The sequence below is a fragment of the Pipistrellus kuhlii genome, unplaced genomic scaffold (genome assembly GCF_014108245.1).
Source record: "Pipistrellus kuhlii isolate mPipKuh1 unplaced genomic scaffold, mPipKuh1.p scaffold_m20_p_13, whole genome shotgun sequence".
NCBI classification, from domain to species: Eukaryota; Metazoa; Chordata; class Mammalia; order Chiroptera; family Vespertilionidae; genus Pipistrellus; species Pipistrellus kuhlii.
Window position 1 is genome coordinate 35,881,049 of NW_023425438.1, and position 22,993 is coordinate 35,904,041.

Here is a 22,993-nt window from a genome sequence, read left to right on the forward strand (position 1 = left end):
TGATTCTCTCTCATCGATGTTTCTAACTCACTATCCCTCTCTCTTCCTCTCTATAAAAAAAATCAGAAGGAAGAAGAAGGAAGGAAGGAAGGAGAAGAAGAAGAAAGGAAAGGAAAGGAAAGGAAAGGAAAGGAAAGGAAAGGAAAGGAAAGGAAAGGAAAGGAAAGGAAAGGAAGGAAGGAAGGAAGGAAGGAAGAAAGGAAGGAAGAAAGAAAGAAAGAAAGAAAGAAAGAAGGAAAGAAAGAAAGAAGGAAAGAAGAAAGAAGTAAATATCGGGGAGGCCCTGGCCATGGCTCAGTGGATAGAGTGTCAGCCTGTGGACCAAAGGGTCCCAGGTTCGATTCTGGTCAAGGGCATGTACCTCTATGGCAAACTTCTCCCCGGCCTAGGTCCTGGTCAGGACGAGTACAGGAGGCAATCAATCAATTTGTTTCTCTTATATTGACATTTTTCTCTCTCTTTCCCTCTCTCTAAAAACCAATGGGAAAATATCCTGACGTGAGGATTAAAATAAATATATATATATGGACAAGTCCTAGTGATAAGCTTGTTGTCAATTGTAGAAAGGAAAGGATGGACTTAAAATTTACTACTAGGCTTTGGGGCCTAACAACTATGTAGGTCAATGGGGCTGTTTATCATGTGACAGGACACTAGATGAGAAGCAAGTGGAGAAGAGCAGGAGACTGGATTTTATCAAGTCGGCAAAACAATCCAGTGGAGTTGTCCATAAAAGTAGTTGGAGAGAGATTTGGGCACCATACAGGTGTAGATGGAAACTAAAGCCATCAGAGAGTGGGATCACCTAGAGAAGAATATGAGAAAAAAAAGGGGGGAAAGGCCTAGGAACAGAATGCGGACACTGAAAACACAACAGGAATCATTCATAACAAAAAAAAAAATTGGAAGAACCTTAATGTCCCTTGATAGAAAAGTAGCTAAAATAAAATACAGTATATCTACTTTATAAAGTATTATACAGTAGCCAAAAAGAATAAGTATCTTTTGTTTTAATCCTTACCTGAGAATATTTTTTCCATTGATTTTTAGAGAGAGTGGGAAAGTAGAAGGGAGGGAAGAAGGGGGGAGAGAGAGAAAAACATCGATTGGTTGCCTCCACGTGTGCTCCTACTAGAGCTAAGGAATCTGCAACCAAGGTATGTGTCCTTGGCCAAAAACTGAACCCTTGACCCTTTGGTCCATGGGCCGGTGCTCTAACCACTAAGCAAACTGGCCAAGGTAGAAAAAGTATCTTTATGTACCAGCATGGAATACTATCAAGGCATACTACTGAATCAAAGACAGAAATACCACAATACATAAAATGTAACCCTATTTGTATAAATAAATAAAATATAAAAATTATACTTTAGCCTGAACCGGTTTGGCTCAGTGGATAGAGCATCGGCCTGCAGACTGAAGGGTCCCGGGTTCGATTCCAGTCAAGGGCATGTACCTTGGTTGCGGGCATATCCCCAGTGTGGGGTGTGCAGGAGGTGGCTGATCGATGACTCTCTCTCATCGATGTTTCTAGCTTTCTGTCTCTCTCCCTTCCTCTCTGTACAAAATCAATAATATATATATATATATATATATATATATATATATATATATATATATATATAATATATATATTCTTTTTAAAAAATTATACTTTAATTTTTTTCTGGCTCATACATATATATACAAACATACAGAAAAAAGTATACTCCAAACCAACAGGTTACTTCTGAGAAATAGAAATAATTAAAATGTGGGAGCAGGAGTATTCAAAATATCTACAATGTCCTGATTTTTTAAAGATCTGTTCTTTGTAAAATTAAATAGCAATTTTTCAAAAAAATGGGAATTTGTACTGACTTCTCAACTTTGCTCTGAACCAAATTGTTCTAAAAAAAACAAACAAACAAAAAAAAAAACCTTAATTTTTTTCTACAAAGGACATCATTTGCTTCAGATACTAAATTTTCTGTCCCTTTCAACCCTACACTGGCCTTGATGTCCTGATCTTCTGGCTTTCCATCTGCCCACATCTGTAACATTAATACCAAGCCCCGTAATTCCATGCTCTATTCTGATTCCTTAAGCCTGGCTACTAATCCCCTAGCCTGGCCAGAGCCCCAGGAGAGGAGGTCAGACACCAAAATGCTACACAAACATGGGAGAATGAGTATAGATGCCAGCATGAAGGACGGGGATCAACTAGCCTTGCTGGCCAGCAGAAGTGTCAAAAGAGAAAAGGTATTTGAAAGTCTGAAAGCAGCTTTGCAGTGCTGAGGAATGGGGCTAGGGGACAGTGAGGCAAAATCAGGTGGAAGTAGTATGAGGTAAGCTAAAAAAAAGAACCAATTGTACTTATAAAAATTCCAAGTGGAGTACTGTAATATGGTGAAAACCAGATTTATAGTAAAGGGAAGAGAAGCTACATTCTATAAAGGGGTAAGGAGCAGAGTGTGTGGAGATATGTGTTTGGGGATATCTAGAAGAGTCACCTCATATCAGAGCAATAATTTCAGGAGGCACAGTATAAAAATTTAAAAGCTGGAGCAACAGAACGCAGCCAGGAACTTGGCTATCTTCTGAAAAGAAAAGAGGTTCTACAAATGAGGAGAAAAAAACACTGAATAAAGCCTTTCCTTCTGTAAACCAAAGACAGAGAGATCGTGGCAGATTTTTAGCGATTGTGCTCTTAACTTCCAACTTTCTGAGGATGAGAGACAATATATTTGGTCTCCATGTTTTCCTGGTTACCCAAAGAAATGATACTGCCTAGGACTTACGCAAGGCTGATTCATCACCAATTAGTCTATATCACAGCCTGCTGAGCCTTATGTCTCACGCATTCACATACCAGACAGCTCCAGAAAAAAAACAACCTGTGTGAGCTGTCAAAGTCCTCTCAGATACCTGACCTCACCCTCTGAGGTAGGTTTCATTTCAAAACTGAAAGGGATTGAAGGGCTGGGGAAATCCAAAGATCAACAGAGCCAGGAATAGGTGATTCCCAGTAAAATAGGGTCCCAGGCTGGAACTCAAAACAGAAACCAGACCACTGATAAAACACAGTTTATGGTATCTGACTCCAAGCCTTCAGATGCCATTTTTATGTTTTCCAAAATATACAAGAGAGCATGGCCATGATTATCCAACTTCTGATAACTAAATATCTAATTTTGCCGAAACCGGACTCAAGGGTCCCAGGTTCAATTCTGGTCAAGGGCATGTACCTTGGTTGCAGGCACATCCCCAGTGGGGGGTGTGGAGGAGGCAGCTGATCGATGATTCTCTCTCATCGATGTTTCTAGCTCTCTATCCCTCTCCCTTCCTCTCTGTAAAAAAAAATCAATAAAATATATTATAAATAAATAGATAAATAAATAAATATCTAATTCTCCAAGTGTTCAATCAACTTCCTGGCTTTAAGTTTTAGAGCTTTGCAGTAACTCCAATAACTGAGATACTAGGGAACTGGTGTTTTGCAGCCCTTCAAATGGACCACATTTTAATTATAATGAACTTAATCATTTCTTCTTCCTTTAGCAAAGTTCCTTTCACTAAAAAATTTCCAAGTAATTCATGATGGCCCTCTCATTAGAGCAATATCCACTACAATGAAAGTCTAACTCACAAAGGAGTCAGGCTATTTGCTTGAGGTTCATTTTAACTAGTTTCCTCATCTATAAAATAAGGAGCTGGAAACAGATTGAAGGAAAGCAATAAAGCTTTTTGAACTAAGAAAAGACTTAAGTTTTTAAGTCTAAAAGGTTCATCAAGTAGCAAGCGTTATTTTAAAAAGACACTCACTAAGGATATCATGGCAAAACATAAAGCACAAAGAAAAATTTACAAACTTCCAGAAAGAGAAAACAGGTTATTACTTACAAAGAAAAAAGTATCCTATTGGCATAGGACTTTTCATCTGTATCACAGAAACTGAAGACAGTAAAAAGCTGCATACAGACTTTGTAGAGACTAGTACTATTCAAGAATGCTAAATCCATACAAGGTATCATTTATATACCTGAAGGTTAAAAAAAAAAAAAAACTGGATATATAAGGACCTAGAAAGTATCACCCATGTCCCTTTTCTAAGAAAATCAAAGAAGTATCCTAGTCAAATTAATATTTAAAATTGCAAAAAAGCTAGAAAATACAAAGTATACAAAGGTGTGTTTCCTTTCCCCTCAAAAAAACCTTTTCACAAGGTTGTACCAGATGACTTCTGATGGCCTTTTGAGTACAGGCAAACTGCCCTGTACACAACCGGCCCAGGCAGTCCAGGTCTGTGAGTCGTTCGTCACCTAGTGGTTTGATGAAGTAAATGCAGCTTCATCAAGTGCCTGGATAAACCACCAGCCATTTTGTGAACTGTGTGTACAGGGCAGAAATCTGATATCCTAGAGATTACAAGAGTAGGAGACTATCTCCAGTCTCATATGTAGTTGTATAAATTCAGCTCATTATCCATTCATTCCCCCAAAATATGTGAAGGGTCCACACTTTGTGCCTAACATGAAGCAAAAATTTGTTGTAAGGCTGTACTTACAAAGTAGTAAGAGACAGAGATTGCTTCTGTGCAGACCAATCTGAACTGAATGCAAGTGTAGATGCTACAAGAAAACTGCAGTCCTGGCCTGTTTTTCTCAGAGGTTAGAGTACTGATTTGGGGACTGAAGGGTCATGGGTTCGATTCCTGGTCAAGGATACATACTGGATTGCAGGTTCGCTCCCTGGTCGGGGTGCAGGAGGGAGGCAACCAATTGATGCATCTCTCTCTCAGTCATTCCCTTCCATTCTCTCTCCCAAACAACTCTCTAAAAAAATATCCTAGGGTGAGGATTAAAAAAATTTTTTTAAGAAAACTGTAAATATGTTTTATGAATATGAAGAATGTTTCCCAACATTCACAAGATTGGCATGTAGTAGACTGTATTTCTTCTGTATGGTTCCAGGGGACAGGCCTAAAATGGGTAAGTTATCTAATTGTATTAAAATTCAAAACAAGAAATAACTTCCTACCAATGAGAGCTATTCAACAATATAATGGGACTCCTCAAGAAGTGATGAGTTGCCGAAACCGGTTTGGCTCAGTGGATAGATCGTCGGCCTGCGGGCTGAAAGGTCCCGGGTTCGATTCCGGTCAAGGGCATGTACCTTGGTTGCGGGCACATCCCCAGCAGGGGATATGCAGGAGGCAGCTGGTCTATGTCTCTCTCTCATTGATGTTTCTAGCTCTCTATCTCTCTCCCTTCCTCTCTGTAAAAAAATCAATAAATATATTAAATTTAAAAAAAAGAAGTGATGAGTTTCTCAGCAATGGAAGTATTCAAAAGGAATTTGGATGGTCATCTGTCAGGGAATGACAAGAAAGCATTCCTGTCACTAACTGGATGGCAATCTGGAGACAAGGAGCTTGCCTGTATTACTGCACAGGCCCTTTCCAACTTCAAGGGTCTATCATTCTAAATAGAACAAAAACAAAACAATCGAACAAAACCCACTAATAAGTAGTCCTCCCTCTGCTTTTTTATTTTTTCCAGCTCCAGTCATTATAATTTAGTGGATTTGATACCACTTTCCACTTGAGTAAACGTAGACAAAGTATTTAACTCTATTTACTTCACTTTCATTATCTGTAAATATACAAGTACCTATCTCATAATATTACTATGAAGATTAAGTAATATTATGCTTTGTAAAGTACTTAAAACAGTACCTCTCACATAGAAAATATATAAAACTAGCATCTTGAAAAGGAAAGTGAACTGGGGAGGTTGGGGATAGTTTGGAAAGTGAAACCTAAATGTGCTGCTTGTTTTAGTTATCTATACCCAATCCTCAACCAAAGCATTCCTGACTGTTGCTGGCCTGAGGCAAGGTTCCCTTGGCAACCATCCTCAAAAAAGAGATCAGATCTACCTTCTTCAGGAAGGCAGCTCACTCTCTGCCCAGAAATCTGGCATTTTCCCAGCACAAAGCAGATTCCCTAAAACCTCACAAATACCACTCACTGCTTCAAAATCAAGAAGCTGAGCTACTATTACTCTCATTTCATATGATCAATCACAGAACATCAGAGGTAGGAGGGACCTCAGAGACAGTTCAGAGCGACACATTTGCTTAATGGCTGTGGACAATATGGCTGAGAAAAGTGAAGTTCTGGACCAGGCAAGTTGGTGATAGGGTTAAGATAAGATCACCTGGCCGGTGTGACTCAGTTGGTTGAGTATCATCTCATGCACCATAAGATCGCTGGCTCGATTCTGGGTCAGGACACATGCCCAGGTTGTGGGCTCGATCCCCAATTGTGGGTGACCAGGAGGCAGCTAACTGATGTTTCTCTCTTTCCCTCCCTCTCTGTAAAATCAATAAAAAAATAATATGGAGAGCTGAAGATGGCGGCTGGCAGGACAGAGCTAAAAGAGAGGAAGTAAGTGAATGAGGGTATGAAAGGAGTGTGTGTGGATGGGCATGGTGTGTGTGAGTGAGGGAAAGTTAAATCTCGAAGCAGCAGCAGAAGCTGGCAGACATGCTCTCCTTGACAAGGAGAGACTACCACTGCTGCGGACACTCACCGGACAGCGGGACTCCAGCATGGAGCCCACGCCATCTTGAAGGGAAGAATAATTTTTTTATAAACTCATCACCACCACCACCAAGACCGGCCTTGTACCGAAACCGGTTTGGCTCAGTGGATAGAGCGTTGGCCTGTGGACTGAAGGGTCCCGGGTTCGATTCCGGTCAAGGGCATGTACCTTGGTTTCGGGCAGGTCCCCAGTAGGGGGCGTGCAGGAGGCAGCTGATCAATGACTCTCTCTCATCGATGTTTCTAACTATCTCTCTCCCTTCCTCTCTGTAAAAAAACAATAAAATATATATTAAAAAAAAAAAAAAAAGACAAGCCTTGGAATTGCCCCACGACCCAGCATCCACTCCAGCCAATATCCTGCTTCCCCAGCTGCAGACCCGTGGACCCTAGGACCTCCACCTCCAAAGCAAGATACCCATGAAAAACACACATGGTATTAAAACAAACCAGAGGAAAATTATTTGGACAAAAAATGAAAAAGGATCCCAAATCAAAGTTATAGAAAATATTCCTTTATTAAATTTTGGTCGAGACTATGTTTGTATATTTTCAGAAAACATCTCCAAGACCATGTGGATTCCTGCAACAGAGAGGAATTGACAGGACTGCTCCAGCCATGAAGACAGAAGAGAAGCCGTCCAGAGATAGAAGATGCTAACGACACCTTGCCATACTAGCAGACAGCAGCTGTGCATCACTGAAGGTTTCCCAGGACCAAACCAGAGACAGTCGGACCTGCATCACCACCATTTGTCCACCATCCAGAACTGAAATATCATTGCTGACATGTATACATAAGGAACTTTGTTTGACATTGAAATTGGGACTCAAAAGAACTGCTGGGCCAGAAAGAAACTCACTACAGACTAATTCATTTGCCTCTCAGCATAACCATTATGGCCTGTCTCATTTTTGGTTCTTTTAAGTGTATTTCTTGTATCACATGATCTCACGCATCCAGGGGAAATAATGAACAACAAACTGATGAACAAAAACAGACCCGAGACAGGGAAGCATCGATCAGACTGTCAAACCTCAGAGGGAAGGTAGGGGAGTGTGGGGGAAAGGAGGAGAGATCAACCAAAGGACTTGTAAGCATGCATATAAGCCTAACTAGTGGTTATGGACAACAGGGGAGGTGGGGGAATACATGGGGAGGGGTTTGGGATGGGAATGGGGGATGAGGACAATTATGTGATACCATAATCAATAAAAAAATTAATGATAATAATAATAATAATGAGGAGGAGGAGGAGGAGGAGGAAAGTCACAGGCCCAACACTCAAAAATCTTCCCATTTTTTCAATGGGAAAAACAACTGGTCCTACTAAGCCACCAGGCCCATACTTTATATAGGTAAGGGAGGAATAGGAGCAGTAGAGTGTAGAAGTTAAAAGCATGGATGCTGGAACCAGAATGCTTATTCAGATCCCAGCTATACCACTTACTGTGTAATTTTAAGCCAGTTTCCTAACCTCTCTTTGTTTCTATAAAATAGGGGTAAGAGCAACTATTTTACAGCATTATTTTTAAGGTTAGATGAGATAATCCATGTAAAATGCATGGCACACAGAAAGTGTTCAACATATACATTGCTCTACTTCTCATCATTACCAGGTGTATTAAGAAGAGAAATAAATCATACTAACAAGAGACCAGACAAGCTTCTACCTCTAATCCAAAGAACACTGGGAAGGGCACAGGTGTTTATTCAGCTGTTTCCTGGCCAGGAAACATCCTATGGGTTAGTGAGAGAGAAGACCATCATTAACCCACCACTCATTCATTTTTTTGGATCTAGGTAAGAATCAACCCAAAGAATAACCAAGCACATGCTATGGTGAAAAGATGCTTAAGATAACAAATGAAGATTAGTCCCAACCCAAACCTAACTTTTACATCTATGTTTACCTCAGGTTAGACAAAATGCAGTTCTTATCCAGTCTCTTCCCCTCAACCCATAAAGGTGGTGTAACGTAATGGTTAAGAAAGAGTTCTGAAGTCTGGCTACCTCAGAGCAAATCCCATCATTTATTTGCTGTGTCCCTTAGGCAAAAAAAACACAAAAAACCTTACCTCTCTCTAAGCTTTGTTTCTCCATAATGAAGATAATTATTTTAATTATGATAACAGCTGACATTTAATGAGCATTTTCTTTTTTTAAAATATATTTTATTGACTTTTGTACAGGGTGGAAGGGAGAGAGATAGAGAGTTCGAAACAATGAGAGTCATCGATCAGCTGCCTCTTGCACACCCCCTACTGGTGCCTCTTGCACACCCCCTACTGGGGATATGCCCGCAACCAAGGTACATGCCCTTGACCGGAATCGAACCCGGGGCCCTTCAGTTCCCAAGCCAACGCTCTATCCACTGAGCCAAACCGGTCCCGGCTGATGAGCATTTTCTATGTGTCAAGCCCTTTGTTAAGCACTTTATATGGCTTAATTATTTTAATCATTACAACAACTTTATAAAGAAAGTACTATTATTATCCTCACTTTACAGATAAAGATGAGGAAAATGAAGTATTTGTCTTTTCTTATACAAGGCCACATGGCTAGTTGCTGGCAATACTTGGCTCTGTGGATAGAGCATTGGCCTGCAGACCAAAGGTACCAGGTTTGATTTAAATTAAGGGCATGTACCTCGGTTGCAGGCTCCTTCCTGGTCTGGGCCCTGCTCAGGACTCATGCAGGAGGCAACCAATTGATTTGCTTCTCTCAAATAAATATTTGTCTTTCCCTCTCTCTTCCACTTTCTCTAAAAATCCATGGAAAATATCCTTGGGTGAGGATTAAAAAAAAAAAAAAGCTGAAGAATCAGTGCTAGAGGTCTGACCTCAAAGTCTATGTTCCTTACTCCTACCGTGTTTCCCCGAAAATAAGACATCTTCCGAAAATAAGACCTAGTGCATGGAAAGATAAGACATCCCCTGAAAATAAGACCTAGCGCAACTTTGGGAGAAAAAATTAATATAAGACACTGTCTTATTTTCGGGGAAACGGGGTAACATGTTCTACCTCTCATAGCACCAGCCTCATATGGTTAGGTTTGTTAAAATATATAAGACAATCCACAAAATGTGCTTAGCACAATGCCAGTTTCATCAAGGTTAGCCATTAATATTATTGCTATTATCATCAAGACAGACTCCTTTGAACCTCTCTCAAATTTTACAGTCTCCTGAGTTCCAATTTCACCTAAAGGGAAACAGTTGTTTTCCTTTCTAGATACCAATTCACTAGGCAGCAAGGAGTGAGGTTCTAGCATTTCATTTCTCTCATGCAATATAGGAATAAGCATCTGAGTAAAGAGAAATATTTTCTGTAAACAACTATTCTATAAAGCAATATATGTATTTTCAAAAATAAAAGCTTCATTGTTCTCATTAGAGAAGACACATGCTTATTATCCTTTCAGCCGAAATCAGGTTTGGCTCAGTGGACAGAGCATCAGCCTGCAGACTCAAGGGTCCCAGGTTTGATTCCGGTCAACGGCATATACTTGCTTGCGGCACATCCCCAATAGGAGGTGTTCAAGAGGCAGCTGATCGATGATTCTCCCTCATCGATGTTTCTAACTCTCTATCCCTCTCTCTTCGTCTCTGTAAAAAATCAATAAAATATATATTTTTAAAATAATAAAAAAATAAAATATTCTTTCAAAATAAAGCAGAAATATTCAGTACTTGCTAAAAAAAAAAAAGGAAAAATTTGTCTGCCCTTTACAATCTTCTCTTTTCAATCAATCTTCTCCTAGTCTCAAACCCATGTTAGTCATTTAATCCTCACATTATCTCTATTTGATAAATGCAAAAACTGAGGTGCAAGACCAAATGGCTAATAAGTGGATAGTCAGGAATTCCAGAAAAGAATTTTCAGATATGAAAGAGGTAAAGATAGTAAACTTTTTTAATATATATTTTATTGACTTTTTTACAGAGAGGAAAAGAGAGGGATAGAGAGTTAGAAACATCGATAAGAATCATCGATCAGCTGCCTCTTGCACACCTAGTGGGGATGTGTCCACAACCCAGGTACATGCCCTTGACCAGAATCAATCCCAGGACCTTTCAGTCCACAGGCCAACGCTCTATCCACTGAGCCAAACCGGTTTCAGCAAGATAGTAAACTCTTGCACTTAACCTGAGAGGAGGTGGCTATGACAGAAGGTTCCTAAAAATAACTAAGACTGATAATGGGATTTTTAAAAAACTCTTGCTATTAATAAGGAAAGACCAAATACAAACTATAACCCAAAAGGTAGCTATCATCAATCCTGCCCTCCAAGAGACAGTGCAATTATTTTTTTGCATTTATTGTATTTTATTTCAATCAATTTAAAACTTATACCTAATCTTATTTTTTGAAAACTTTTAGCTTAACTTGTATATGTAAATGTACTTTTTCTTTTTTTTTTCTTTTTTTAATATATTTTATTGATTTTTTACAGAGAGGTGAGAGGGATAGAGAGCTAGAAACGTCAATGAGAGAGAAACATCGATCAGCTGCCTCTTGCACACCCCCTACTGGGGATGTGCCCGCAACCAATGTACATGCCCTTGACCGGAATCGAACCTGGGACCTTTCAGTCTGCAGACCGACGCTCTATCCACTGAGCCAAACCGGTTTCGGCTAAATGTACTTTTTCTGCTGTAAATTTTATGAAAGCTACATACAGACCAAATATTTCCAATGAAAATTTAGCATATTTTTTTCTTTCAGTTTCAGCAAATTATTAAGTCTGATAAAGCAGGACTTTGTCTCTGAAGACATCCATACTCTTGCACATCAGTCCTTACCTTCCCAATTTCAAAATGATGTAGCATTTTATCCTACTAGAGAACACAGCATTGTTTTGGTCAATATAATAATTTTTTACTGCCGAAACCAGTTTCGCTCAGTGAATAGAGCGTCCGTCTGCTGACTAAAAGGTCCCAGGTTTGATTCTGGTCAAGGGCATGTACATTGGTTGCGGGCACATCCCCTGTGGGGGGTGTGCACGAGGCAGCTGGTCGATGTTTCTCTCTCATCGATATTTCTAGCTCTCTAACCCTCTCCCCTTCCTCTCTGTAAAAAATTAATAAAATATATTTTTTAAAAATAATAATAATAATTTTTTAGATTAAGAAACTTGAGGGCAGCCCTGGCCAGTGTGTCTGTTGGTTGAGGGTTGTCCACGCACCAAAAGGTCACTGGTTGAGATTCCCAGTCAGGACGCATGCCCAAGTTTCAGGCTTGATGCCCAGTATGGGAAAGGAGGGGCTGGACGCAGCCTATTGATGTTTCTCTTACATATGGATGCTTCTCTCTAAAAACAAAACAAAACAAAAAACAATAAAGCGTATTTTTTAAAAAGAAATAAACGTGAGAGCAGGAACGACGTCTTATTCATACAGATCTTTCTCTCCTTATCCCTCTATGTGGGCTCAATTCCCTTGGAGGGCAAGCAGGAGGCAGCCGATCAATGATCTCTCTCTCATTGATGTTTCTATCGCTCTCTTCTCCCTTTTTCTCTCTCTAAAAAATCAATTAAAATGTATTTTTAAGAAGAGCAAAGGATGACCTAACCGGTTCTGCTCAGTGGATAGAGCATTGGCCTGGGGACTCAAGGGTCCCAGGTTTGATTCAGGTCAGGGGCATGGGCCTTGGTTGTGGGCACATCCTGGGGGGGGAGGGGGCAGTGCGGGAGTCGGCTGATTGATGTTTCTCTCTCATCAATGTTTCTGACTCTCTCCCCCTCTCCCTTCCTCTCTGTAAAAAAAATCAATAAAATATGTTGTTGTTGTTGTTGTTTTTTTTTTTTTTTTAAAAAAAAGAGCAAAAGAGGACAAACATTTATAAACTATTCTAATAGTAGCAGAAGAAATAGTGTGAAATGTTCAAATCCTGGATGTATTATTTCAAGGTACAGTTGACAGGACCTGCTGGTGTACTGGATGAAGAAAGTAAGAAGGGAAAAAAAAATAAGTCAAGGAAGAGGTCTCCATACATTCAATACAACTGAAACTGAGATGGGGATGAATTGCCAGAGATAGAGGTTTGAGAGGAGAAGTTTCAGAGTCAATTTTTTAAATATGTTAAGTTCAAGAAGCTATCAGATACCCAAGTGGAGGTATCCAGTAGGCACTAGGATATAAGAGTCTTGAGTTCAGCGGAAGACGTTCAAGCTAGTAATATACACTTGAGAATTGCCAGCGTATATAATAGTATTTAAAGTATTGAAATAGAGGACCTAAGAAATGAGCATAGCCAGAGAAAGAATCCAAGGACTGATCTGAGTACTCTATCATTGGAGGCTGAAGAGTGAAGGGTGGGGCGTGGAGAGAAAGGTTGAAAAGGAGGAAGGAGGGATGGTAAGGTAGGAGGAGAACCATGGGAGTGGCACTCTGGAAGTCAAGTGAAACTAGTGTGCAAGAAGGGAGTGCCAAATGCTACTCAGAGGTCAAGAAAGAAGACAACTGAGAAATGATTACTGAGTGATATATGTGTTATTTTCTAAGCATGTTCTTCCCTACTACACAACATCACTTATCTTTTAATCCAAGTAAAATCCCAGTATTGGCCAATGAATACACATAAGATTTCTGTTTAATGTAGATATATCCGTGTCTCAGAAAAAAACAACACACACAGAAAAAATCAATGCTCTTAATCTGGACACAACAGATTTTACACAGTGAATAATACTGAACAAATGCTTTGTCTGGTTCCAGTAATTGTCTCTGAAACAACTATATCTTGCTTATGCTCAGTAGGCGAAATCAGATAAATCAGCTATTTAAAAGTATTTATTTTGTTCTGCCACAAAGTAGTAATTACTCTTCAATTCATTTCCCTGTTCCTTAATTCAAACATCATGGCCAAGACCCTAAATTTCCACATAACCCTTTAAAAACAAAGCAGTACACAATCAAATTCAAAATTTGGTTGAGAAAGAGAGATGTTGTGCCCTCACCTTCTTCCTTTTACTGCACAGCAGGTTAACCATCATTTGCTAACTCAAAAGCTGTGTTTTATTTACATTTGTCATTACACTAAGACAGGAAATAAAATTTCTGGTGTCTTCATCTTAAAAAAGAACTACTGCTATAAAATAAGGACTTTAACTCTGTGCTCTACCCAGTAAAGTCTCAATAATCTACATTTCTGAAGCAAAACAATAATCACCAATAACTGGATCATGCAAACATCGTTCACACCTTCCTAAAATGCCTATAACTTCTGAAGGAGCTGTGCTCTCTCTGCCTTTGGGCCTTTGCTCTCTCTGCCTGTAATACCCTTCCCTGCCTTCCACCTTGCAATTTGCCAATTTGGGACACAGCCTGAATGTCAACTTCTCTAGGCAGCCTAGATCCCTGGGTCCCCTCCAAAATTGAATCAAGGTTCCTCCTCTGAGCCCATAGCACTCTCTGCTTACTCATATCCTAATGCTTTAACACACTGTACTGTAAATCTAATTACTAGTCAGTATCTCTCTCTCCAGACCATAACATCTTGAAGGCAAGGACAGGAGCTCACTCATTTGAATATCCTTAGTGTTTGGGATATATCAAGCAATCAGTGTTTATTGAATGAATAAAATGAAATTTGACCTGGAATACCTTATGTGATTTTGTAGCACATTTTTCCTTAATAAACTAATTGAACTGATGCTGATATTAAAATGACTGGCATCTGCCGAAACTGGTTTGGCTCAGTGGATAGAGCATCGGCCTGCAGACTGGAAGGTCCCAGGTTCGATTCCGGTCAAGGGCATGTACCTTGGTTGCAGGCACATCCCCAGTAGGGGGTGTGCAAGAGGCAGCTGATCGATGTTTCTAGCTTTCTATCCTATCCCTCTGTCTTCCTCTCTATAAAAAACTCAATAAAAAATATTTTTTAATAAAATAAAATGACTGGCATCTAATCGCATCCCCAGCTGATAGCAAAAACAAAAAAATTTTCCCCATCTGATACTGGAAATAAAAAATTAAAAAGAGAGAGATTTACTGCTCAAGATCAGCTCCACGAGGAGTTATTATACCAGCGGCTCTTCCTCGGTGCAAGACAGCAACCTATGCTTCCCACAATGCAGGAGGGGTTAACGGACCTCTGGATTGTTCTTATCACCTCCCTTCCACTAATCCTGTATTCTCCTCTTTTCTGCCCTATTATTTTCTCTTTCCTTTTCTTACATTCCTTTCCTTTCTCCCTTTGCTAGGTATCTGTTCTTATCTCCCCTTTAACTTTTTTCTGTACTCCCTTCTCCATCCCTTATTTCAGTGACTCTGGACAATCCATGGGCATTGCTTTGCCCAACTGGGCGAACGTAGGCCAAGGATATCGCTGTATATCCTCATCACTTCTGTAAGGCACACCAATATATTTCTTCTGTTTCTGAGGAAACAAGTACCGACCCCTTAACAGCAATGCAGGATCACCAGCAAATACGGTCAAATTGTTACTATCCACACAAAGTGGAAATGACATTTCTAGGCTGCACTCTGAAAGTAATGAGAGAAAAGGATTCTTAATTTACTGTAATCCTATATAATAAAAGCATTATATGCAAATTATCCAGTTCGACCAGGGGGCAGGGCGGGTTGGCCAACTACCCACAGCCTCCCCCCTGCTAGCCCTGGCCAACAGTGGCGGCAGCAGGCAGCTGGCGATAGAGAGGCCCCGGCCGGGGCCAACAGCCACTAGGGACCCTGCCTGTACACAAATTTTGTGCACTGGGCCTCTATTTTAAATAAAAGAGAAATGGGAAGCTAAGTGTGAAGAGGGAAAAGAAAAAGAAACCATGGGAATCCAAGAGTAGGAATCATGCCCACCACTCCCCAAATCCATAAGTGTAAACATTAGAAAATAAGGATTGGATGTTCTGAAACAGAAAAAAAGACTGAATGGAAAGCTTTCCGAGTTTAAAATAGAGATATTCCACCTATCCAAGTCAGTGTCACAAACATGAGAAGACAAGAAAAGGAACAATCCACAATTAGGAGTCAAGAGGCTCAGCACAGGTCCTAATAAGATGTGTAAACCTGAGCAGGTCACTTCATTACTCTGATCCAGAAATGGATCTTCCATAAAATAGGCAGAATAATACCTTTCTGGAAACATTGCCAGTGATAATTAAATAATATGACACCACTCTGAAAGGTTTTGTTTAATAATAAGCCAATGTGAGGTAAGAGGAAGTGAAAATCCTTCCTCTGAATCAATGGTAGGAGGGATGGTGAGGCAGGAGGAGTACCATGGAGTATAAATCCTGTGGTTCAATTTTTAAGAGTTTAAGCCTATTCACCTCCCCAGCCTCCTTAAACCCCTTAACCAACCTGCAGTCACTCAGTGGGAGGAGAAGAGTCATATGTGAGGCTCCAGAGGTAGGGTGGTGACTATTTAGTCAGTTGCTCCATTATCTCAGTGGCTTCATCTGTAAAATGGGTGGTGGCTGCAGAAGTTGTGAAGAATAGTCCAGCGCCCTTTTTGCCAGATCTCAGGGTCACCAAGGTACCTGTGGCCTGCACAACACATTATCAAAACCAAGACTTATTACAACTGAATAAACAGCCATATGTAGGCTATTCTTGGGAGGAGGTATAAGACTCTGGAGGCAATGGGCAGATTAAGAACTAGGTAAATGAGGAGGTAGAGAGTGTCCTGAAGGTATTCAGCTAAGAAATTAAGAGAATATTTCAGGCATAAAAGACCTAAAACAGGCAGTCCTGAGAAGAAAGACCCAATGGATAAAATTTTCTTTAGGGAAAATAAATAGGTGGCAGATGCTTTGAATCATAATTCTTGATTATATGTATTTTAGTCCTTTTGTTGTCTCTTAAGTTCTTAACGTTTACTAATACTGCTACTTCCCTAACTAACTATCTTCCTACAAGATAAGACCCTCTACAGAGAACAATTCTTCTTTAGGAGTTAAGTATACAGGCTCTGGGCCCCGATTCCTAGCTTGAAATCCTTGCTTTACTAGCTATGTGACCTTAGATTAAATCCTTTAGCTCTCTGTACCTCTGTGAAAAGGAAATATCACTCCCATCTCAGGATGGAACCCTGCTTAGGCACATATTTGTTGCTTGGCCTACAAGATATTTATTACATTGAACTCAGGAGGTTTTGTGAGAATTATATATGTACATTAACCATTTTAGTAACACCTCACAATGGGTTTTTCATCCCTTTAGCTTTGATGTGCCCTATTTTTTTATTTTTTAATCTTCACCCAAGGATATTTTTCCACTCATTTTTTTTTTTAAACAGCTAGAATTTTTTTTTAATTTTATTGATTTTTTTACAGAGAGGAAGGGAGAGAGATAGTTAGAAACATCGATGAGAGAAACATCGATCAGCTGCCTCCTGTACACCCCCTACTGGAGATGTGCCTGCAACCAAGGTACATGCCCTTGACCAGAATTGAACCTGGGACCCTTGAGTCCATAGGCTGACTAAATTGGTTTCGGCTTCCACTGATTTTTTAGAAAGAATGAGAGGGAAAGACAGAGAGAAATACTGATGTGAGAAAAACACATTGATTGGTTGTCTCCTGCACTTGCCCTGACTAGGGCCCCAGCTGGGGAGGAGCCTGCAACCGAGGTTCATGCCCTTGATTGGAAATAGAGCCCAGGACCCTTCAGTCCACAAGATGACACTCTATCCACTGAGCCAAACTAGGCCACTATCATGTACCCTGATTTTTAATGTAAAGGCAAAAATAAAAACCATCGGAGTAGCCCTGTGCTCAGTGGTTGCAGCATCAGCCTAAGCACTGAAGGATTGTGAGTTAGTTCCCTGCCCTGACTGGGTGCAGGAGGCAATCAGTCATTGTGTCTCACAGGATCCCTCCCTCCCTCCCTCCCTCTCTCTCTCAGTCATTGTGTCTCACAGGATCCCTCCCTCCCTCCCTCCCTCCCTCCCTCCCTCCCTCCCTCCCTCCGAAAATGCAATGGGAAAAATATCCTCTGGTGAGGATTAACAAAACAAACAAAAATCACCAGACAGTGTGGCTCAGTGGTTGAGCGTCAGCACTTGTCCTCAGATTCCAGCGAGGACACATGCCCGAGTTGAGGGCTTGATCCCGGTATGGGGCATACAGGAGGCAGCCAAGAGATGCTTCTTCTCTCTCATCAATGTTTCTCTTTCTCTCCTTTCCTATCTCTCTAAAAATCAATAAAACATATTTTTTTAAATTACCCAAATATATTGCAAGTAGTAAAGGATAAGTACCATTTTACAAAAATTTTGTTTCTGTTATATATACATGGTACATATATGTCTGTTATTACGTAAAATGTTTTCCTTACAGTGGTTTGCTTCTGAAAAGTGGGAACCTCTGAATTAACACAAAATAAAGCTTCGAGCCCTAGCCGGTTTGGCTCAGTGAATAGAGCGTCGGCCTGTGAACTGAAAGGTCCCAGGTTCGATTCTGGTCAAGGGCACATGCCCAGGTTGTGTGCTCCATCCCCAGTGGGGGACTTGCAGGAGGCAGCCGATCCATGATTCTCTCTCATCGTGGATGTTTCTATCTCTCCCTCCCTCTTCCTCGCTCTCTGAAATCAATAAAAACATATTTTTTAAAAATAAAAATAAGAAAATAAAGCTTCAAACCTTGCCTGGTACATAGTAAGCACTGAGTGCTATTATCGTCATTGCTGCTGTGGTGCACCTGCCTGTGTAAAGGTGTCTGTAGGAGTATGCAAGGGGCAGTGTTACAGCACTGGAGCATCTGGAAATGTGATGTGAATGTGAGTTAGAGGAAGAAAAAGGCCCTTCTCTCCATGTCTAACACCCACACAGGCAGAACCAGGTGTGTTGCCTGGTCCACAAGTAATTTATTACATTGAACTGAGGAGTCCACAGACGACATGGTATCTGTCATGCTCTGTCAATATTTGCAGAGAAAAGAAGACGTGGCGCCAGTGTAAAATTATTTATTTTTACCTGGTTAGGGTGGGGAAGGCGAAGTCATAGCCATTGGTAGCTAAAGGAAGCAAGTGAGTCATGGAGAGAAATTGCGTGCTCCCTAGAGCCAGGTAGACTCCAAGGTGCCACCGACGAGGCAGGACTGACAGATACGTGGGCCTTTGTGCAGGGCTGAATCACTTCCCCTCCCTACCCTCACCCAGAAACCTCATAAAAAAACAACACTGAGGCCATCACAGGTGTAGCTCACACCAGGAACCACCAGGGATCCCCAAATAAGCACAAACGGGGGGAAACTACCCACCAAAAGGCTACCTGGGGGGATTCCTTGAAACGACAAGCTCACCTAAACGCTCAGACAGCATTTAAATTGTGAAATTCTAATTTACAGAAAAACTTGGAAATGTGCTCACCCATAAGGAAAAAAGGTCTGGATTCCATCCTTGACACTGTGACCTTGGATGAATCATCACTTCATCTCCCTGTGCCTAAGGGAATCCATCTGTTTAAAAAAAAAAAAGAGAGAGAGAGAGAGAGAGATCACCATAATAGCACCTACCTCAGAGGATCATGGTAAATAAAAACCAGACGGTTTGCAGTAAAATGCCTGGCACCAGACCTAGCGCTGGTCCGTGCACAGTCAACGCCTGTCCCCTGAGTCTAGGCTCAAAGTGACCCCAGTTGTGGCAAACGGAGAGTCCCTGTCCAACCTGCCCCCCCCCAAGGGGGGAGGGGGGGGCCATGGACATCTTAGCCGCTTCGATGCAACTGTCTGTCTGAAGGATTTCTAAGGCCATTTCTCGGACTTCCCAGCCCAGCAGCCCAGCCTGAGCGGGACTAGGCAGGCAGACATTCCCATCTCCTTCCTCCCGGCAGGGATCTCTAAACGCTTTGTTCCCGGGGGTCCCAGCGCTGTGGGTAGCTCGCATCAAATTTAAAATGAGCGACAGACTCGGTGTTTATGCCTACATTTTACAGTTCCGATTCCCGGTTCAAAAATCACGAGAACAAAAAAAAAACAAAAAAACAAAAATCACGAGAACCGCATTAAAACCCGCCCCCACCCACCCCGGGGGGACTGCCGTGTGAGGGTCCGGGGACTCGCGGGGCAGGGACGGCCCCGACCACAGGCACCGGGGGTGGGGGCGGGGAGGGCGACGGGGACGCATTCTAGAGCTTTCACGATAACCCCGACTTCTCGTTGGCGCCGAACCCGGACCACGTGCGGCCATTTTGTGTTGAGGAAAAATGGCGGCCGCCCCCATGAGGAAGGAGACGGAGAAGGGGGGGTCAGAGAGTCAGCCGTTAGCCGCTCGCCCTGAGGGAGCCTGAGGCGCTTTGCGCAAACAGCCTTTTCGGTCCGGCTTAGCTGACGGGAAGGGCGAGGGGCAGACGCCATAACCGGCACCTCAGCGGCGCCGGCGGCCTTTCTTTGGAGGAAGGAACGTGCCGCAGCGCCTGCGGCAGGAAAAGCCTCCCAAGATGGCGGCCGGGCGAGCGCCGCCCCCGGAAAGCGCGGGGCGCGGCGGCGGCACCCAGCGGGGCAAGGGCGGCCTGAGCCGGGAGGGGGACGCCCTGGGGGCTCTCCCAAAGCTCGGCTCGGCGCCCCCACGAGTCAAGAGGCACGCCATTGTCTTAAGTAGCTGAAGGGGCTGCCACATCTTAAAGCGCCACTAGGGCAGGAGGTGGGGTTTCTGCGGGTTTAACCGAAAGAAACTTGCAAAACGCAAACAAAGCATTATGTAAATGGACGCCATTCTTTCTGGGCCACGTTTCTAGCACTTGCCAGAAACCACGAGCAGAGCCGCAACTTGGGCGGCGGCTGGGGGTGGGTTTCGGTCTTTTTCCTCACCGGCCACGGGGCCGAGGCCTAGGCCGGGTGGCGGCTGGCGCCCCGCGCCCAGACGCCGGGGACGAAGGAGTCCCACGTGCCCGCCCGCGCGCCCGCCCCGAGGCCGCGCCTCGCCTCCCCTCCCCCCCGGAAGGCCGCGCGGCCCCTCCCGCTCCCCCCGCACCCTCGCGCACGCGCTGTGGCCGCCTTACGCGCACGTTTTAAATCCGCGGCGTCCCAGCTGCCGCCTGCAGTCACCGCCGGGCCTGCCCTTGTTCCTCCTGGCCCAAACTCCCTTTGTCGGGCGGCAAAATAACGTGTCGTCCCCGTTCACAATACTAACATGTCCAACCATCTACTGGTGCCGCTAGGGTTAATAGAATAAATATGTGTTTTTAAAAATTTGCCGGACTCACAGTGTCTGCCCATCGGAGCTTTATATTCAAGGCTAGGTGGGTAAAAAAAATTTTGTAATACTACCATCTGGAGTCCGGCGCAATCTCGCGACCTAAAAAAGACGGGTCCTCATTTTTTTTCTAGGGGTCCTGCGCGGCAAGCACTTCCGGGGTCAGAGGGTACGCGAGGTTGAAAGCGGGCTTCCCGCCCCGCCCAGACCGCCGAGGCTGCCGCCGGAGTCGCCACCGCCGCGCCCTCGCCCACCCGCCTGCCCGCCGCTCCCGGCCCCGCTCGCCCCCTCCGCCGCCGCCGCCCGCCCCTGCGACGACGCCGCGGCCTCCCGCCCGCGCCCGCTCGCTCCCGCGGCCCTCGCTCGCCTCGCGCCGGCAGTTTTGGGCCTACGCCTCCCCTCCCCCCGCGCCAGCCACCAAAGACTTGACCACGTAACGAGCCCAACTCCCCCGAACGCCGCCCGCCGCTCGCCATGGATGCCGGTGTGACTGAAAGTGGACTAAATGTGACTCTCACCATTCGGCTGCTGATGCACGGAAAGGAAGTGGGCAGCATCATCGGGAAGAAAGGGGAGTCGGTTAAGAGGATCCGCGAGGAGAGTGGCGCGCGGATCAACATCTCGGAGGGGAATTGCCCGGAGAGAATCATCACTCTCACCGGGCCCACCAATGCCATCTTTAAGGCCTTCGCTATGATCATCGATAAGCTGGAGGAAGATATCAACAGCTCCATGACCAACAGCACGGCGGCCAGCAGGCCCCCGGTCACCCTGCGGCTCGTGGTGCCGGCCACCCAGTGCGGCTCCCTGATCGGGAAAGGCGGCTGCAAGATCAAAGAGATCCGCGAGAGCACCGGGGCCCAAGTCCAGGTGGCGGGCGATATGCTGCCCAACTCCACCGAGCGGGCCATCACCATCGCTGGCGTGCCGCAGTCTGTCACCGAGTGTGTCAAGCAGATCTGCCTGGTCATGCTGGAGACGCTCTCCCAGTCTCCGCAAGGAAGAGTCATGACCATTCCGTACCAGCCCATGCCGGCCAGCTCTCCGGTCATCTGCGCGGGCGGCCAAGATCGGTGCAGCGACGCTGCGGGCTACCCCCACGCCACCCACGACCTGGAGGGACCACCGCTAGACGCCTACTCGATTCAAGGACAACACACCATTTCTCCGCTCGATCTGGCCAAGCTGAACCAGGTGGCAAGACAACAGTCCCACTTTGCCATGATGCACGGCGGGACCGGATTCGCCGGAATTGACTCCAGCTCTCCGGAGGTGAAAGGCTATTGGGCAAGTTTGGATGCATCTACTCAAACCACCCATGAACTCACCATTCCAAATAACTTAATTGGCTGCATCATCGGGCGCCAGGGCGCCAACATCAATGAGATCCGCCAGATGTCCGGGGCCCAGATCAAAATTGCCAACCCGGTGGAAGGCTCTTCTGGTAGGCAGGTTACTATCACTGGTTCTGCTGCCAGTATTAGTCTGGCCCAATATCTAATCAATGCCAGGCTTTCCTCTGAGAAGGGCATGGGGTGCAGCTAGAACGGTGTAGGTCCACTCATAACCTCTTTCTGCTGTTTTTCCCATGATCCAAATGTGTAATTTCTGGTCAGTGATTCCAGGTTTTAAATAATTTGTAAGTGTTCAGTTTCTACACAACTTTATCATCTGCTAAGAATTTAAAAATCACCTTCTCTGTTCAGCTGTTAATGCTGGGATCCATATTTAGTTTTATAAGCTTTTTCCCTGTTTTTAGTTTTGTTTTGGGTTTTTTTGGCTCATGGATTTTATTTCTGTTTGTCAAAAAGAAATGTAAGAGTGGAATGTTAAGAAATTTCAGTTTAGTTCTGTAATGTCAAGAATTTAAAAATTAAAAAGTGGATTGGTTAAAAAAAAATGCTTCGTATTTGAAAAAGCTGGGAACTGCGATCTTACACTCTTTGTTGGTGCCTTTTTCCCCCTTCCCTTTAGCGTTAGGCATTTGCAGGGAGAAACGTGGGCCCGTCCTTGGTATCCTCTCGAGCCCTTTGCATCTTATTGGTGAGATTCCATTTCCTCTCCGTCCCAACAAAGGAACACTGCAGGCTGGGCCTGCTTTGGGATATTTGCAGAGACATAGGGTGTCGCTGGGAGAGTAACATCCCTCCCTTCCTCCCTCCACCCAAGTTCCAGAGAGAGGCCTCTGCCCGTTTCTCTGGTAGAAAACGTGCTTTCTTACATGGAAAAAGTATGCCCACTCGTTAGGAC

General features: G+C 43.6%; 1 protein-coding gene and 1 long non-coding RNA gene across 4 annotated transcripts in view; one reads left to right on the plus strand and one right to left on the minus strand.

Annotated features, from left to right (window-relative positions):
* The window catches only part of LOC118717495, a 35,665-nt gene extending 15,192 nt beyond the window's left edge, over window positions 1–20,473 (minus strand). Inside the window, exons 1-3 of one of the 3 annotated variants that reach the window (XR_006741440.1) lie at window positions 20,359–20,473; window positions 18,920–19,008; window positions 15,911–16,096 (exon numbers count right to left, since the gene is read on the minus strand). This is a non-coding gene — a long non-coding RNA (uncharacterized LOC118717495). The other 2 variants (XR_006741441.1, XR_006741439.1) reach the window with 2 other exon arrangements.
* Window positions 20,474–20,947: 474 nt separating this feature from the next.
* Window positions 20,948–22,643, plus strand: PCBP1 (poly(rC) binding protein 1). The gene has a single exon (XM_036435638.2). The coding sequence runs from the start codon at window positions 21,218–21,220 to the stop codon at window positions 22,286–22,288; it is 1,071 nt and encodes a 356-aa protein (XP_036291531.1). The 5' UTR covers window positions 20,948–21,217; the 3' UTR covers window positions 22,289–22,643.
* Window positions 22,644–22,993: the final 350 nt, after the last annotated feature.

Bases quoted from the DNA above. Each gene is read 5' to 3' on its own strand.
- PCBP1 (XM_036435638.2), top strand. From the start codon at position 21,218: ATGGATGCCGGTGTGACTGAAAGTGGACTAAATGTGACTCTCACCATT.